The sequence below is a fragment of the Hemiscyllium ocellatum genome, chromosome 10 (genome assembly GCF_020745735.1).
Source record: "Hemiscyllium ocellatum isolate sHemOce1 chromosome 10, sHemOce1.pat.X.cur, whole genome shotgun sequence".
Lineage (NCBI taxonomy): Eukaryota > Metazoa > Chordata > Chondrichthyes > Orectolobiformes > Hemiscylliidae > Hemiscyllium > Hemiscyllium ocellatum.
Window position 1 is genome coordinate 58,260,231 of NC_083410.1, and position 19,260 is coordinate 58,279,490.

Consider the following 19,260-nt stretch of genomic DNA (forward strand, 5'->3'; position numbering starts at 1 on the left):
GGGTTCAGTCCTGAAATGTTAACTTTTCTGTTCTCCACAGATGTTGATTGACAACTGTGTTTCTTTTCTGTCTTATTAATACTAGTCATTGTGATAACCACATTGAAATGAATTGTGAAACTGTTACTTTCAAGGCCTAAGTGATGTTTTCAAGTAACAAAGAGGGCTATTTTTCAGTCTGGAGGCCTGTCACCACTGATGTACAACAGGGATCAATGCTAGGTAATCTAAGATTAAAAAGAAAGTTTGATCCATTGAGGCAATGGTCTAAAGAGTGGCAGATGAAATTTAATTTGGATCAATGCCAGTTATTGCATTTTGGTAAATTAAACAAGGGCAGGACTTATACAGTTAAAAGTAGGGCCTTGGATGGTGCTGTCAAACAGAGAGACCTGGGGATTCAGATAATTCTTTGAAGTTTTTATCACATACAGGGTGGTTAAGAAGATGTTTAGCAGGTTTGCCTTCATTGATCAGAGCACTGAGTTGGAGTGTTATATTAAGGTTGTACATGACAGAGATCAGGCCTTTCCTGGGATACTATGTCCAGCTCTGGTTGCCCTGTTATAAGAAGGATATTATTAAGGTGGAGAAGGTTCAGAAGAGATTTCCCAGGATGTTGCCAGGAGTGAAGGGTTTGAGCTACAGGGAGAGGCTGGGACTTCTTTCACTGGAGGTTGAGAGGCGACTTTACAGAGGTTTATACAATCATGAGGAGCATCCACAATGTGAGTGGCAGATGTCTTTTCCCTCAGGTGGGGGATCTCAAGATTTGGAGCCATACTTTTCAGGTGAGAGGAAAAATTTTTTTTTAAATTGAAGAATTATTTTGTACAGACAGTGGTTTGTATGTGTTATCAACTTCCAGAGGAATGGTGGGTGCGGGTACAGTTATAACGTTTAAGACATTTTGATAAGTGCATGAATGAGAAAAATATAGTAGGGCATGGGACAAGCGAAGGAAGATGGGGCTACTTTAGTTTGGTCCGCATGGACTATTTGGTAAAAACAATGACCGCAGATGCTGGTAACCAGATTCTGGATTAGTGTTGCTGGAAGAGCACAGCAGTTCAGGCAGCATCCAAGGAGCAGCGAAATCGACGTTTCGGGCAAAACCCCTTCATCAGGAATAAAAATGGACTATTTGGACCGAAGGGTGTGTTTCCGTGCTGCGTGACTCTAGAAGAGCGATCCTGCAGGATGTGATTGAGCAGTACAGCTGAGACGTGGCTCTTGGGGACACACTCTTTGATTCTACTTGCAGCACTAAGCAGCGGGAAATGGCTGCAGCCGAGTTGCGCAAAGAAGTGGAAGATTATTTGAAAGGGTTGAACATCGAGACTGTGTGTGAGGAACATCCCGAGGTAAGTGTTCAGTTGGATGAGTTTCTTTTAATACACTTCCCTGAATGCCAAAGCATGCCTAACGGCAAACGATGTTTCATGAAAGGCAGATATAATCGATCAATAAAGTTAAATTTCCAAATAGGTCATGGTTGTATCTTGCAGTGTCTAACGGGCTGAGCCACCGTCTGGGCGCAGGCTGAGCCCTTCTTCCGGGTCAGCAGCCCAGGGGACTGCTAAACTTAAACCGAAATTAAAAGGGAAACCGAGCGCACGTTCGGATCTATTTTAATGCTTCTCCGCAAATAAATGCCATGGTATTTACAAATATGATGCTGTTAACAGAGTGAGTTATTTAATTCAAGTGGAATCTTTTTGCGTAGAGAACGTGGAGCTTGCTGAGGAGTAGTTAAGCTGACTAGCATAGATAACGTTTAAGGAGAAACTGGGGAAAAGAACGTCCTGTTGATGGGTTAAGGTGAAGGAGAATAGCAAGTTTCTGGTGAGCATAAACATGGATACGGACATGTTGAGCGACATGGCCTTTTTCAGTGCTGTTCTCGTACTTCAGTGGATTACAAAGTGTTATGTTATCCATGGAAGTGAGTTTGTTCGGGCTTAACAGGTTGTGATTGTACTGTACTCATTAAGATGTTAAATGGTCAATTAGGTGAGTTTCCTTTAACACACTTCCCAGAATGCCTGCAGCCAAAGAATGTATACGGGTAAGCGATATTCCCTGAAAAGCATATATAGTCGATCAGTAAAGTAAAATTTCCAAATAGGTCATGGTTGTATCTTACAGGTGAATGGTATAACGATCTCTTGTTGCTTTAAAATGACTCGTGAGCAATGAAAAATGAACATCCGTAATGGCAAAAGTTACTTAAGATATGAAAATATGATGGAAAACCATACACAAGGTACTCCTTATTAAGAGGCTTTTCCAATGGCTAATGCACAATATAACAGTAGCTGAGGGAGTCTCCCTTATCCCCCACCTGTTGTATCTGGGATCCATTGATCAAGTTGGAGTTATTCACTGTGAGCAAAAATAAATCTAAACAAAAAAAAATTAGATGATATCCTGACTGTCTTCAGTACTGAAGTCTGAAGAACAACATAGTGTCTGTAATGAAGAGCTTAAAAATGTAACATAAAGTTCAGCAGGTCTGGCAGCATCTGTGAAGAGAAATCAAAGTTAATATTTTGGATCCAGTGCCCCTTCCTCAGAACAGATCCTGCTATGCTCCTTGATCAATGTCTTTTGATTCTGAATTAAAGCATTTGCTGTTCTTTCAGATTTTATTTAATACTGTAATAATGGGCTTGATGTGTTTTTGCCCTAATTGGGAAAAGTGAATGCTGTTCTGAATAATTTCTTCCCAAGCCAGTTGTCACATCTTTACTTAAGGATTCATGTGAGGGGTAAGTTTGGTTGATAGGAAGCATAGATTAGAGCAGTGTAGTTCTTGATAAATGTGATTAAATGAAACTGGTTCACCTCCTGTGGTATTTCACAGTTAATCTCCTTACTGTTTCTGTTGCCTTTGTGTTAGTTCTCCATGTCTCCTTTTTCTATTTCTGTTTTTCTTTTTCAATTTCTCCTTTCTTAACTCTTATTGCCCTCTTCACCATGTCTCTTGTCTTTATCTTTCTGTTTGGGTACTTAGTGTGACAGGAGAAATTACCACTGAGGCTGGATTGCAGGCTGTATTAACCTTTCAAAATTCTGAGGGAAACATGGCTTGCATCCCCAAATAATTCTTCTCTCCCCGTCACTCATACTACTATTTACATGCAATCTACCCCTTTGCCTTTTCATAGTTTCAACTGCCATTTCCACTGCTGCCTCTACCACTTCAACTCAAATCTTGAATATTTCTTTCCCACTTGCTCTACAGTCACTTACCTAGACTTCTATTACTCACTCTGCCTGTTGGTCAGTGGCAAAAAAAGGTGACTTCTTAACTTCATTGCCATATCTGCTTTTCCACCCTTACAATTTTCCTGAAAAGAATCTTTGAATTCTCTGAATTTCAAAGATATTGAGAGGAAAAGACAAGTCTGAAGTGTGTGTCAATTGAAATCTCGTGGAAAAGCAGGACCACCTTTTGAATCTCATTGAGTCATAGAATTGTACAATACGGAAATAGACCCTTTGGTCCAACTTGTCCATGTCGACCAGATATCCTAAATTAATCTAGTCCCATTTAAGAAAATTTGGCCCATATCCCTCTAACACTTCATATTCATGGACCCATCCAGATGCCTTTTAAATGTTGTAATTATACCAGCCACCACCACTTTCTTCGGCAGCTTATTCCAAACGCACATCGCCCTCTGCATTAAAAGTTTGTCCCTTAGGACCTTATATCATTTCCCCTCTCACCTTAAACCTATGCCCTCTAGTTTTGGACTCTCCTACCTCGGCTATTCATCTTATCCATGCCCCTCATAAATTTATAAACTCTCAGCATCTGACAGCCCAGGGAAAGTACCCCAGCCTATTCAGCCTCTTCCTATTTCTGAAACCCTCTGACCCTGGCAACATCCTTATATCTCTTTTGAACCCTTTTAAGTTTAACAATATCTTTCCTGTAGCAGGGAGACTAGAATTGAACACAGTATTCTGAAAGTGGCCTAACCAATGTCCTATACGGCCGCAACATGATATTCCAACTCCAGTACTCTATGCACTGACCAATAAAGGCAAGCATACCAAATGCCTTCTTCACTACTCTTTCTCTACCTGTGATTCCACCATCAAGGAACTATGAATTTGCACCCCAAGGTCTCTGATTTGCTTTTCCAAAATGCACATTTTCTAAATGAAACTTCATCTGCCACTCCTCGACCTATAGGTCCATCTCATCAAGGTTCTGTGTACTCTGAGATAACCTCCTTTACTGTCAACTGCACCACTAACTTTGGTGTCATCTGCAAACTTAGTAACCATTCATCCTATATTCACATCCAAATCATTTGTATAAATGACAAAAACTAATTAAGATGACTTGTTGCTGTTTCATTGAACTATGTAATTAATAACCTGCCGTGTAAGCTTCCTGCAGTGGTCACTGACCAGTTGCACATTGAGTGAAAACCTGTCCAATTAGGACACTTGACTGGACTGATTGCACACATGGGCAAAGGAAAGGTGCCACCTATGACCCCTGGACCTGCAAGGAAATCCTGTGAAGGAAACAAAGTCAACACCCTCCAGGTTTAACTGGCCTTATCTGTATCAAAGTGAATAAAGATGGAAGTCTTAGCAAACAAGGTTTTGTGGAACTGGCTGTTGTAGTATGTTAGATCTTAAAGATGTCACCAGACCTGAACCTGAAATTGGGCGTGATAGTCACTATACAACACCAGATGTAGATGAATGCATTCGAAGAGATTGCAGAGGTATCAGCAACCACATGCATAAGCCTTGAAGGTATTGCTTTCAGTAATACTGTGGAAGATGACCCTTAGCCAACAGAACATGCACTGAGGATATTGCCTTCTCCAACATACAACCTTGTGTCCAATCAGTTGCATGTGATTGTCACAACTTCTACACTGCTGAAAGTGCTTTGTTGAAGCATGATGTACCTCCTCTGAGCTCCAAATAACTTTGTAATATGTAGCTCCTATGTTACAGGAAAGTCTTTTGGCACTTGAGTGAAATTACTCTCCTTAGAACCCAAGACACATTAGAACTTACACAAAGTTGCTGCTCCAGCAAGATCAGTGAACTCAGGGAGAAACAACTATTTATGCTAGCCTTTCACTACTAACCATTGGCTGGCTGATTTCAGCCTTTTTACTGTTATCAGTAGTACATTTTACTCAATAAAAATTGCCCACAGTGCACCCACCTTTTACAAACTGGCAAGGTTTGGACACTGTGGAACCTGTGCACTGGGTGAGGAAGAAGGAATCCAATATTAAAAATCCTATTGACCTTTTAATTGATTCGATTGTTTTGCTAAGAGAAGGTGCTGGAGCTTCCGAGTCGAAGTGTGGCGCTGGTAAAGCACAGTAGATCAGGCAGCATCCGAGGAGCAGAAGAGTTAGTGTTTTGAGTATAAGCTCTTCCTCAGGGATGTGGAGGGGGAATGGGCTGAGAGATAAATGTGGGGCTGAGAGGGAAGATAGCTCGGAAAGTGGTAGGTGGATGCAGGTGGGGTGATAATAGTGATAGTTCAGTGAGGAAGGGAGAGGGGCAAGGTGGGAAGGAAAATGGACAGGACAGGTCAAGAGGGCAGTGCCGATTTAGAGGGTTGGATCTAGGATGAGTGGGGGGAGGGGAGATTTGGAAACTAGTGAAATTGATGTTGATGATGTGTGGTTGAAGGGTCCCAAGGCAGAAGATGAGGTGTTCTTCCTCCAGTTGTCTGGGGAGTTGAAGTAGTCAGCTACAGGGAGTTAGAGTTGTTTGGTGCACGTGTCCCAGAGATGTTCCCTGAAATGTTCTGTGAGTTAGTGTCCTGTCTCTCCAATATAGAGAAGACCACATCAAGAACAATGGACACAGTGGACGAGGTGGGTAGATGTGCAGGAAAATCTCTGCCAGATATGAAAAGATCCTTTGGGGCCTTGGATGGAGGTGAGGGGCGAGGTGTGGGCACAGGTTTTACACCTCTTGCGGTGGCATGGGAAGGTGCTGGTTTTGGAGGGTGGGTTGACGAGTGCGTGGATCTAACAAGGGTGTCACAGAGGGAATGGTCTTTGCAGAACGTGGATAGGGGTGAAGAGGGAGAAGAATCTTTGGTGGTAGTGTCTGATTGTAGGTGGCAGAAATGCAGAGGATAATATACTGTGCCTCTTCATGGGATATGTGGAACAGTCCATCTTCCACAGATACACTGGCAACATCCCTCACCTTTTCCTCCGCTACATTGATGATTGTATCAGCGCCACTTCATGCTCCCACAAGGAGGTTAAACCGTTCATCAACTTCACAAACACCTTTCACCCTGACATTAAGTTTACATGGACCATCTGTGACATCACTTTCCCCTTCCTGGACTCTTTGTTTCTACCTCTGGTACCTGACTCAATACAGACATTTATTTCAAAACCATCGACTCCCACAGCTACCTTGACTTACCCCCATCACTGCATAGAAGAGTGATCCCTTACTCCCAATTCCTCTGCTTCCACTGTATCTATTCCCAGGAGGAGCAGTTCCACTCCCGTCAGTCCCAGAAGGCCTCATATTTCAAGGACTGCAATTTCCACCCATGTGATCAACAATGCCCTCCAGTGGATCTCCTCCACTTCTCACACCTCCGTCCTTGAACTTCACCCGCAACAAAGATAGAATTAGATTAGATTAGATTACTTACAGTGTGGAAACAGGCCCTTCGGCCCAAATGGCCAATTCACCTGACCCGCACATCTTTGGACTGTGGGAGGAAACCGGAGCACCCGGAGGAAACCCACGCAAACACGGGTTGTTGTGGTTCTGTTCGCCGAGCTGGGAACTTGTGTTGCAGACATTTTGTCCCCTGTCTAGGTGACATCCTCAGTGCTTGGGAGCCTCCTGTGAAGCGCTTCTGTGATGTTTCCTCCGGTATTTATAGTGGTTTGTCTCTGCCACTTCCGGTTGTCAGTTCCAGCTGTCCACTGCAGTGGCCGGTATGTTGGGTCCAGGTCGATGTGTTTGTTGATAGAATCTGTGGGTGAGTGCCATGCCTCTAGGATTCTATCAACAAACACATCGACCTGGACCCAATATACCGGCCACTGCAGCGGACAGCTGGAACTGACAACCGGAAGCGGCAGAGACAAACCACTATAAATACAGGAGGAAACATCACAGAAGCGCTTCACAGGAGGCTCCCAAGCACTGAGGATGTCACCTAGAAAGGGGATGAAACATCTCCAGCACAAATTCCCAGCTCGGCGAACAGAATCACAACAACGAGCACCCGAGCTATAAATCTTCTCCTAAAGATAAAACTCCCTGGTCCTCACCTTCCATCCCACTAATCTCTGGTATTCTCTGCCATTTCTGCCATCCACAATTAGATCCCATCACCAAAGATATATTTCCCTCCCTGCCCATTATCTGCTTTCTACAGAGACCATTCTGTGACACCCTTGTTAGGTCCACAACCCACCCTCCAAACGCGGCACCTTCACACCTTGCTGCAGAAGGTGTAAAACCCACACTCGCCTCCACCCTCCCCTCCATCCAATGCCCCGAAGGATCTTTTCACATCATGCAGAGATTTTCCTGCACATCCACCCACCTCATCTGCTGTGTCTGTTGCTCTCGATGTGATGTCCTCTACATTGGAGAGACAGGATGCCAACTCACGGAATATTTCCAAGAACATCTCTGGGACACATACACCAAACAATCTCATCACCCTGTGGCTGCCCACTTCAACTCTCCCTCCCACACCCCGAAGGACATGCAAGTCCGGGGCTGTCTCCACCGCCAAAACAAAGTCATCACAACTGGAGGAAGAAAACCTCACCTTCCACCTTAGGACCCTTCAACCACACAGCATCAACATCAACTTCACTGGTTTCCAAATCTCTTCCCCCACCCCCCCCCAACTCATGCCAGATCCACCCCTCTAACTTGGCAACGCCCTGTTCCCCTTTCCTACCTGTCCATGTTCCTTCCGCCTATCTGCTCCACTGACCTATCACTATTGCCCCCCATCTGCATCTACCAATCGCCTTCCCAACTACCTTCCCTCCCAGGCCTACCCCATCCCTCTATTTATCTCCCAGCCCCTTCCCATGCTACATTCTTGATGAAGGGTTTAAATGCCCGAAATATTCACTTTTCTGCTCATTGGATGCTGCCTGATGTGCTGTGCTTTTCCAGTGCCACACTATTTTGCTGCCAAAATGATACTCTGCTGGCATCAAAACACACCTGGGGTAAGCCAAGCAGGGACTGGATGATGTCAGAATCTCTATTTGATGTCAATGTCCAAGGATTTAATTCCCTGCATGCACTGTAACCTGCCTACACTTGGCTTTTAAAAACATGTGCACTGTATGAATCCTCGATCTAGAACTGTATGTTTGTGTCTTTCAAACACAGTTGTCATTCAATGGAAAGTTGACATTTTATTTCAGTGTCCAAGAGATTCGGGGCTTTCTGCCTCTTCACAGTTCAGCCCTTTTTGAAAATGTGTGGAACATTTTTGTAAATTTAATGTTTTCTGAAGCATAAAGTCGTCATTGCTCCTAGAGGCCCATACGGCTGCTCTCTCGGAGACATCTGGTTTAACTATACCTCCGCTGAAGGAGAGGTCAAGAAGGCAGGAGCTTCGCGGTGACCTCAGCCAGTGTTGGAATTGAAACCTCACTGTTGGTGTTGCTCTGCATTGTAAACCAGTCAATTGAGCTGACCAACCCCCACTTTCCTAAGCATTGAAAATGCAGAAAAATTAGCATGGGTGTGTAATCAGCCTGCCATTTTTCTCTCCTAGCTTCTTTGTATTTAAAAAGGCAAGATTAATTATAAATTTCAACTAAGGCTTTTGAAATTTGGCCCTGGAATTTCTTTAATTTTAAGAAACATTGGATGAGAAAGTGCTAAATTCTAAAGAAATTATTGCTCATTTGACTTGTTAATTTGCACTGAAGCATCTTTACAAATTGGTTAAATACTATATGCTCAGATTGCATTTAGGGTTGCCAACAGATTAAATGTATTCCTCGAGGTTCCATTATATGTTCTGCCCCACATTCCAGCCATTAGTTGTCAAAAACATTAGTCCTTACATCATGCTGCTTTCTTCTATCAATTCAAAAGCAAAGGACTCACTACTGACTGTTAGCCAAGCTGAATTTTATTCCTTTTTCAATATTTTTATATCTGGTAAAGAAAAAATATGGATAGAACATGATGAATTATAGGAAACATCAATAACAAAATAATTAATGCCTGTGACTTTTGTGCCTATGATTGCAAACAGCTATGTCCTGGAGATTGACCTTCAATTTATGGCCAAAACTGGAGGTTTGGCAATCCTATCTGCACTATCAGCATTCAAATCTAGGCTAAGGCTCTCAGAAGGTTGAAATAATGAATGATGGCAATAAAATGAAGAAAATAATGGCATTTTAAAAATGCATTCTCAGGATGTGGATGTGACTGGCATTTATTGCCCTGCCCTAGCTGTACTGAGACGGGGGTAGTGGACCATTTTGAACCACAGACACCCAGAATATATATCACCTAAAAACACAAAAACAGGCTCTGAGTGTCTAACTGAATCATGATAAGTGATAATGTATATCTTTGTCATGATTTGATACAACTGCTTGTCTTTCCAGGCTACTTCAGAAGGCTGTTGAGAATCAACCATGTTGTTATGTGTGATAGGAGTCAGTCATTCAGCGTAAGGACAGATTAAGTGAACCAGTGGGTTTCTGCATAAATTTGAGAGAATTGTAGTTGTTTAATTGATAGTAACTTCTTGTTTATGGTTGGTTTCAAACTGAATTCAAATTCTTAAACTGTCATGGTGGTCTTGATTTCACATTTCTACAATTATTAGTCCAGCAATATAATTACTACATTCTAATGTCCCTAAAAAGCATTCAAAGTTTCAATCACTGAAAACAAATGGTCATAAATCACAAATTCTGAAAGAAAATTATGGTTAAAAGATGATGTAACGCCACATTGTGGTGGTACAGAGAATCATGACAGGCAAGTGATGAGATAAATGTTAGGGAATAAATATGTAGACTTTTCTTTTGCAGTGGAATTTTCCACAGGAAATTATTACACATCATTTTTAAGGGACTGCACACATGTCCTGATATATTAATGGTTGTGTTTTCTGTCATTTCACAGGTGAAATAGTTTTGGGACAGGTAATAATTGTATCAGAATTCATAGGCCCAATTTTAAAAGATCCATTTCTGGTCTTATTGGAATATTTACTTGATAAATGTTTATGTCCATGAGTATTCCCTTGATCTCTCACGCACTGGAATAACATTAGTACAGGTTTATCTAGATTATTTCCCATTATAAGTATGAATTTAAAATACACCAGAAATTAGATGACAGGAAGTGAATGCAGACAAAAGATTCATATGTAATATATAAGCAGATTTGACTATTATATCCTACAAAGACTAAATTTATGATGAAAGTTTAGAAAATTTGTTTTTTCTGTAGGTGTTCACCGTTGAAGCCATGATGCCTTATGTACAACACCTTAAAGGGGCCCACAGTAAGAATCTGTTTTTGAAAGACAAGAAGAAAAAAAGCTTATGGTTAGTGACAGTCTTACACAACAGACAAATCAACTTGAATGACCTAGCAAAGAAGCTGGGCTGTGGAAGTGGAAATCTGCGCTTTGCAGATGAAGGAACAATGCTGGAAAAATTAAAAGTTGGTCAAGGTTGCGCAACACCTCTTGCTTTGTTTTATGATAAACAAGGTGATGTAAAATTTGTGTTAGATTCAAACTTCGTGGATGGAGGACATGAAAGAATCTATTTTCATCCAATGATTAATTCAGCCACTATGGGTATTAAGCCTATAGACTTCTTGCATTTTGTGAAGGAAACAGGACATGAACCTACAATTGTAAAGTTTGATTAAAATAGAAACAAACACTTAAATGAAATGACTTGCAACTGGCTGGATGTAGTCAATTTCTACAGTAACTTTTTTTTGAAATTGAGATTACTTACATTGCAGTAAATATTCCCTCTACATGGTTTTAAATTTTTAGCAGGGGTTCATCCATTGTATTAATGAAGTATGCCACTGTCTCAAATGTTATTGATTACCTGCTGTATTCTGTCTTTTCCCATCAATTATATAAAAAAAGAAGAGAATCACTCAGTGTGTGTGAGTTTATTTGCTTTTTATTAAAATGTTCATTATGCAATGTTTTGTCATTTATTTCCTTGGAGATGGAGGTGAAATTAATGCTGGAGGCATACATAAATTTCCATTTGAATATGTGTCATCTTTTATCAAGCAATCTGAAATCAGATTAAACATAATTTGATGCAGAATAAATCTTTACTCCTTCCTAAAAGTATGCTCCTGCTCCAAAATCGGACAAGTCATTCCTTATATCTCACTGTGACAGTTTCCCATTTTCCACACTATCCAACTTGGGGGATTACTGATTTGAAAGAATGCTGTTAAACTCTGGCCAGGTCCATGAAAATTAGCAAGCAGTTGTTGGGTATTAGAGTAACTGCAGGCTTTGGAAGCTAGAAGAGTTTATAAGGTAAGTGAAATGGTTTTGCCCCCTTTATAAACCATTATTGAATGATGTAATGTTAGGTGTACCAATGTTGAATAAGCTGAATTGTAACAGTGGTGTAATTGGACAATGCAAATAAACTTTAAGCAACATGCTTGCTAGTTTGTTACTTCTGCCAGATGCCAAGCAATCAAGTAAGAGGTCAACATTATATAATTGAGGAAGTTTTTAAATGAGTTATAAAAAAATGTGCATTTAATGGATAACAGTAGAGTGGATTTTAAGAATACAAGTGTAACTCAGTATGATAGCTGAAAATGTTTTGCTGGAAAAGTGCAGCACGTCAGGCAGCATCCAAAGAGCAGGAGAATCGACGTTTCGGGCATGATCCGAAACGTCGATTCTCCTGCTCTTTGGATGCTGCCTGACCTGTTGCGCTTTTCCAGCAACACATTTTCAGCTGTGATCTCCAGCATCTGCAGTCCTCGCTTTCTCCTCGAAGATTTTAACCCAGTATGATAGCCAAGTGGAAATATTTCATTTTTTACCATTTGCTTTTATGTATTCAGTCCAGATATCTGCAGTTCTTTTTGTTTACTCGGAGTATTATGGAATCTCCGTTGCAATTCAACTACCTTGTCTGTCTATTCAGTTATGCATGAAATTTTATGGACAATTCAACAACTTTCAACTGTTATAATAGAATCCATGAGCTCTGTACATAAAGTTGGCAATTGGTAGGGGGCTTAAAGTGGTCAAGGTTCACCTGTAGATGGCTGAAATTGACTGAGAAATACTGGGCTTGTTTTATTTTGGGAATGAAGGCAGGCCTTTTAACCTTGTTGTTTTGGACTCTGACCTCGCTTCCATTTCATTAGACAGTGTCAAGAAAAAGAAAACTTAAACCTCTCATCCAATTAATTACTTGAGACATAACTTCAACTCTATGCTAATATCTTGCTTTTTCCCATAACCTTGCGCATTGTTTCTATTTAAATAATCATCCCGTGCCCTCGTGAATGCTTGGCTTGAACTTGGCTGAGCATTCTACATCCTGACCACTTGCTGTGTGAAAAAGTTTATTTCTGAACTCAGTTTCTCTCTATCTAACTTTTATCAAATCTCCTCTCGGCCTTCCATTCTCTAAGGATAACAATCCCAACTTTTCCAATCTTTCCATATGACTGGTGCCTCATCCCTAGAAGCATTGTCATAGATCTCAACAATTCTGACAAGATTTATGTTGGCTGCAAACGGTCCCAATACTGAACCCTGGGGATCTCCACTACAAACCACCTTTTAGCCTGAAAATACCCATTAACTGTTAATGTTTTCTATCCCACATCCAGTTTAGTACCAATCTTGCTATTGGCCCTTTTTCAGAAACATTTGTTTTGACAGCTGTGGCGATTTTAAATGCTTCACCTGGATTTCTTCAGGTGATAATGGCTTCAGCTCTGCAGGTAAAAACTTCTATGAACTATAATAACAGAATATGTCTTTGATAAAATTTCTTGTTTGTTTGCAAACATAATAGGCACATAAAGGATTAAACTTTTATTTTTGCACTAGGATAGTCTTTTTGTTTTAGTACCTTTATTTGAATTCAGGGTTTTATTGGATTTTCAGAGGTTTAAATTTTCCGATATATTTTATCAGAATTTCAAAATCATAATTTTGGATGCGGCATCGGAGACCAAGGTCAAGACCTTGGCGGGGCAGATCCAGGCCTTTGAGAAACAGGTTTGGGCCCCGACTGAGCACATTGATGACCTGGGAAATAGGGGTAGAAGGAAAAATATCCAGATCGTTGGGCTGCTGGAGGGAGTAGAAGGTGGGCAGTCAGCAAGTTTTTTTTAGACTTGGCTGCGATACCGAGGTGGCCCAGGTGAAGTTTGACAGAGCTCACTGGGTTGCAGTGCGCAGATTCGGTCAGGGTCAGTGCTCCAGCCCGGTTCTGATACAATTTTGATGCTACAGGGACTAGCAGAAAGTCATGGAAACGTCTAGAAGGTTGGGGAGAGATCCACAGGCCCTGACATATCAGGGAACTAAGGTAATGTTTTTCCAGGACTTTTTTGTGGCAGTGCTCCATTAAAGGAAATCGTTTGTTGAGAAGATAAAAGGAACTCCTTATACAATATTTGATGAGATACCCAGCGATGTTTCGTATTACTTATGAGGAGACTGTGCGGTCATTCTATTCCTTGGAGCAAGCCAAAAACTACTTGGATACTTTAAAATAATGTACATGCATTTATGGACATGGACAATAGTGTCTGGCTTTTTTTTTTTGTCTTGCTCTTATTTCTTGTACTTTCAATCTTTTCCCAAAGAAGCTGTTGTTGGTGGGGTTTTTTTTCTGTCCAAGCTGGAGTGGTTTTGATATATTGTGTGAGGGGGGGAGAGTGCTCACTTTTTTTAATATCTTTGTGTTTACAATGTCCTTTTGTTTGGTTTCTTCCATTGGTTGGATTTGGGGTGCGGCTCGAGCAGGAAGGGGGGAATGTAGTTGTGTGTGGGAAATGTAAGCGCCCTCTGTGGGCAGAGGGTAGAGTCCCCCATTAAGTGCCTTTTGTGTTTTGTAGTTAGTTATTTTTTTGGGGTTTTTTTGTGTAAATTGAATCTATGAGTCTCCTTTTGAGTATGCATGGCGTGTTGTAAGATGAATTCTTCCTTTTGGCAGGTCAACGGTGATTGTAAAAGATCATGATTAGCAGCATTCTTAAATGATGCACCTGGAATAACAGAGGGATTCATTCACCAGTTAAAAGGAAAAAGGTGTTAGTACATCAGTCAGATGTACTATCTAAGCTGATGGCCTAGGCCTTGCGCCATATTATTATTGGGAGGGGGGGAGGTACCTTTAATTGCCTTATGGATCCTGTGCTGGATAGAATGCCCAAAGACCCCTCCCAAAGCTTCCTTCACAATCTAAACAGCTGGGTGATCTATGTGTGGAACTGGGGTTGCTGGATGTTTGGAGATGTTTACACCCAATGGGCAAAGATTTTACATTCTTTTCAATCATAAATGCCACACAAGGATTGATTATTTCCTAACTCCTGCAGTTTTTTAGATTGGTGTTATCCTGTTCGATTCGGATCATCTCTAATCATGCAGCAGTGTATTTAATGGGTTAGATTAAGGGTGATGCAATGGGCTCACAAACTGGTGAATGGATTCCTTCATCCTCAAGAACAGCAAGTTTGTAGAATACTTTAGGGAATTTGATGCTTTTTTTGGGCCACCAACTCAGGTACAGCTACTAAACCGTCCATTCTTTGGGAGACTGCTAAGGCGTATGGTAGAAGGATAATTAGCTCATTGTCTGCCAGCCAGAAACAACAGAAGGGAGAGCAGCATCTGCTTAAGGCACGACTGAAGGCAGCTGAGATGGCATATTACAGTGGACTGGCAGTGACTAAGCTGCAGTGAACCACAGCTCTGTGATCCGCCTTAAACTCCATGATAACGTGTACAGCAAGGAAGGAACTTTTCTTTGCGAAGCAGAGACTGTTTGAGCATGGTGATAGGCCGGGTAAGTACTTGGCATTTTAGGTCAGGAAGAACAATGCCTCCCATCTATTGCTTCTATTAGGGAAGGGAATGGGTCTCTTACTTATGATGCTAAAAAGATCAAAGAGGCGTTTCGGAGGCTTTACTCTGAACTTCATCAGTCTGAATGCTGTGAGGACAGATGGGACAAGATGGAGTCTTTTCTTTAGGAATTTGGATCTTCCTGGTGGGTCTGCTGAACAGGTGTCTCTCCTTAGTGCTTCGTTAACAGCCCAAGAGTTATAGGGGGTGGTGAGGCAACTTCAAATTGAGAAGGCGCCAGGCTCTAATGGCTTGCCCAGTGAGTTTTATAAAGAATTTGTAAATATACTGTCAGGACCAATGTTAGACACGTATAACTGTTCATATAGTCAGGATTGCCTCCCAACATCCTTGAGAGAGGCTAATATTTCTCTTTATCCTCAAGAAAGGGAAGACCCCAGAAGACTGTGCTTCTTGCAGATCCATCTCGCTTTTAAACTCTGACTTTAAAATTTTATCAAAAACTCTGGCATTGAGGTTGGAAAGGGTGTTGTTAAGGAGGATCAGATGGGCTTTATAAAGGGTCGGGGATCTTCTAATAATGGTTAGGAGATTACTTAACATGTTTCAAGTGTGCCAGCAACGGTCAGTCCTAGGGTTGGTGGTTTCCTTGGACACGAAGAAGGCAATTTGGCCAGATTGTTTTTATACCCTGGAGCGGTTTGGCCTGGGTGAAGTGTTTCCTAGACAGGTCAGGGTCTTTTACACTGATCCTCTGGCAGCAGTTCTCACTAACAGTATAAGGTCTGATAATTTTAACATTAGTAAGGGTAGTTGGCAAGGTTGTCCCCTCTCATCTTTGCTCCTCACATTGGTGATTGAGCTGCTGGCAGAGGCCATTCATGGAACCCTAATATAGCTGCCCCAAAGGTAGGGTTGAAGGTGGATAGGATCACATTATATGCAGATGATGCTGTCATTTTCTTTTTGAATCTGACAGTTTTGGTGCCCTATTTGGCTTTTTCGCAGGGTGCAAGATCAATCTTTCAAAATTGGAGGCTATGCCTATGGGGGGTCTTGGGGGATACTGGACATTTGAAGGTGTGTTCCGCTTTAAGTGGGCACAGGGAAGCTTTCTTTATTTGGGCCTCTCTGTTACCCCTCGTTTTGATCAGTTATTCAAGGCTAGTCTTGTACATTTTGTTTGACAAGATTAAACAAGATCTCTAAGATGGGGGGGGGGGGGCCTTCCAATATCATGGCTAGGTCAAGTTGCTCTTGTTAAAATGAATGTTCTTCCTCGCTTATTATACTCACTGCGGATGATTCCCTTGCTTTTTCCTTGACAAATATTTCAGAAATTAAATGGTTGGTTTAGTTCTTTTATTTGGCACCATAAGTGGCCCCTTATCAGGCTTATGAAATTGCAAATGTCCCAAGGGTTGGAGGAGGTGATCTCCTGGATGTCAGAAGGTATCAGTTGAGCTCCCTTTTATCTTTTGGGAGTGATTGGGTCTGTGAGGACTGTGTGCTGATATGGTTGGACATTGAGGCCTCCCAGGCAAAGTGTCCTCTTATTAACCTGTTGTTTCTGGACAAAATATGGGTAGTTGCCAAACATTGCCACAATCCGATAGTTATTAACTCTGTGAAAGCATGTAGGGCAATGAGACAGATGGAGGGTAATATGTTCAAAACATCTCTCTGTACTCCCATATTTGGAATGCCAGGTTTCCAGCCAGGGACAGTGGATTCTGGGTTTAAGTCTTGGGCAGATAGGGAAGTCTCTTGTTTGGATGACCTTTTTGAAGATGAAACATTAATGTCATTTGATCAAATAACTCAAAAGTATGGATTATCGAGAAGGGACCTCTCCCATTTCTTTCAGATCAGAGATTTTATCCGAAAAGAAACCACACTTCTGACTGAGGATTATAGATCTGATGTGGAAAAGGGGGTGCTTCAGGCTAAGACCACTCTTTCAGTGAGTACTCTCTCTCATTTATTGAGGAGAGGTTCCTCGGGTGACATCGAGTGATTGCAGGAGGTCTGGGAGAGTGTGTTAGGAGTGGAGATCACTCCGGAAACTTGGGAGGATATTTGTGAGAATGCGAGGAAGATTTCAATATGTAATAGGACCCATTCTATGCAGTTGAAGATTCTTCATAGGGCTCACCTGGTCCCCAGATTGTCTTGCAAAATTTAAGCAGTGTGCGTCTTTAATGTGCCCCCAAATGTAAAATCAAATACCATTGTCTGTGGTCCTGCCACAGGCAAATGTACATACTGGAACGCTGTGGCAGAAGTAATAGAGAGGGTCTTGGGGACCAAAGTCACGGTAGACCTGGTTTCTCTTCTCCTGGGTTCGCCAAATTCATCTCCCTTAGATGTACATGAGAGAAAGCTTTTTAGCATCCTCACTTTTTGTATGAAGAAGAACATTCTGATGTGCTGGGTGCCTGAGAATACCTGCCCGGGTCTGCCGGGCTGGCATAAGTTAATTATGGAACACATTCCTTAGGACTTTCTTACAAATGTGGTGCTGAATTTTTATAATACATGGCAGTCCTTTTGAATTATTTGGAAGCAGATCTGTCCACCATTTTAATTAGGGCTTTTGTCTAGCCATGGTTGTTTGGTTTAATAAGCCTAACTTAATGACAGGAAGAATTTCGAGCAAACATGGGTTTAATAATTGATGATTTGGAGATGCCAGTGTTGGACTAGGGTGTACAAAGTTAAAAATCACACAACGCCAGGTTTAATTGGAAGCACTAGCTTTCGGAGCGCTGCTCCTTCAGGTGGTTGTGGAGTACACCATTGTAAAACACAGAATTTAGAGCAAACATTTACAGTGTGAGAGAACTGAAATTATACATGGCAAACAATCAAGGTATTTTTCAAAGTCTCTCATCTGTTAGAATGACCATGTTAGTTTCTCTTCTTTTATATGTAAATTGTGAACATTTTTAAAAAGTTACATTATCAAGTGAACTTTAACAATTTTGTGTCAGCCCAGATAATGCATTGAAGGTGTTAGCACCCCTGTGTATTGCTGTCTGTGCCATAATGTTTAGACTGATTTCTAATCTAAAAAAATGAATTAACAGAATTTTACATGGATTCATGCAGTTTTTGAGCAAAGTACAATGTAACTCTGCAAGTACAAATTCACCCCACAAACCTGTGTGTGTGGGTGGGTGGGGGATTGGTTGAGAGTGCCTGTAAGAGAGTGTATATGTGTGTGTCAGTGTAAAGGGGTATAAGTCTGTGAGAGGGTACGTGTGGGATAGTGCAATGGGGGTCACCTGTAGTGTGACATGAACCTAAGGTCCCAGTTGAGGCCATCCCTATGGTATCGAACTTGGCTCTCAGCCTCTACTTGGCCACTTTTCGCTGCTGCCGGTCCCGAAGTCTGCCTTGGATGATGGTCACCTGAGGGTCCGAGGTCGAATATTCTGGACCGCTGAAGTGTTCTCCAACTGGGAGGGAACACTCCTGTCTGTTGATTGTTGTGTGGTGCCCATTCATCCGTTGCCGTATCTTCTGCTCAGTTTCATCAATGTACCATGCCTCAGGGCATCGTTGCCTGCAGCATATGAGATAGACAATGTTGCCTGAATCACATGAGTACTTGCCATGTACATGATGGGAGATGTCTCCACATGTAATGGTGGTATCCATGTCCATGCTCTGACTTGTCTTGCAGCGTCTACCATGACAGGGTTGTATGGAGTTGCCCTGAAAGCCTGACAGTTTGCTACGAACAATGATCTTTTTGAGATAAGGTGGTTGTTTAAAGGTGAGCAGTGGAGGTGTGAGGAAGGTCTTGGCGAGATGTGCATCCTCATTGATAATGTGTTAATTATCAATGAGGATAAGCACCTTGCCAAGACCTTTGGAGGTCAACTGAAATGAAGTGCCATGATTTCTTGTTGCTCTAGTGTATGGCAAGCAGGCTTCTCACAAGCTAAGAATATCTCTGAAGCCCTCCTGATTCAAGATTCCATTAGATAAAGATTGCATGCCCAAGATAAGGAGAAAAAAGCAAAGTGGAGGCAGAAAACCCTAAGGAAAATAAAAAAAAATGAGTATATTGTTCGGGGACTTTGGAGGCAGTGTGGAAATATAACTGATAAACTTTTAAAAAGGAGAAAGAAAAGGTTTATCAT

At 41.7% G+C, this 19,260-nt stretch overlaps 1 protein-coding gene across 1 annotated transcript; it reads left to right on the forward strand.

The window, feature by feature from the left end:
* The first annotated feature begins 1,202 nt into the window (after positions 1 to 1,202).
* prorsd1 (prolyl-tRNA synthetase domain containing 1) lies at positions 1,203 to 11,136 on the forward strand. The gene is made up of 2 exons (XM_060830945.1): positions 1,203 to 1,364; positions 10,501 to 11,136. The coding sequence occupies exons 1-2, from the start codon at positions 1,281 to 1,283 to the stop codon at positions 10,927 to 10,929; spliced, it is 513 nt and encodes a 170-aa protein (XP_060686928.1). The 5' UTR covers positions 1,203 to 1,280; the 3' UTR covers positions 10,930 to 11,136.
* Positions 11,137 to 19,260: the final 8,124 nt, after the last annotated feature.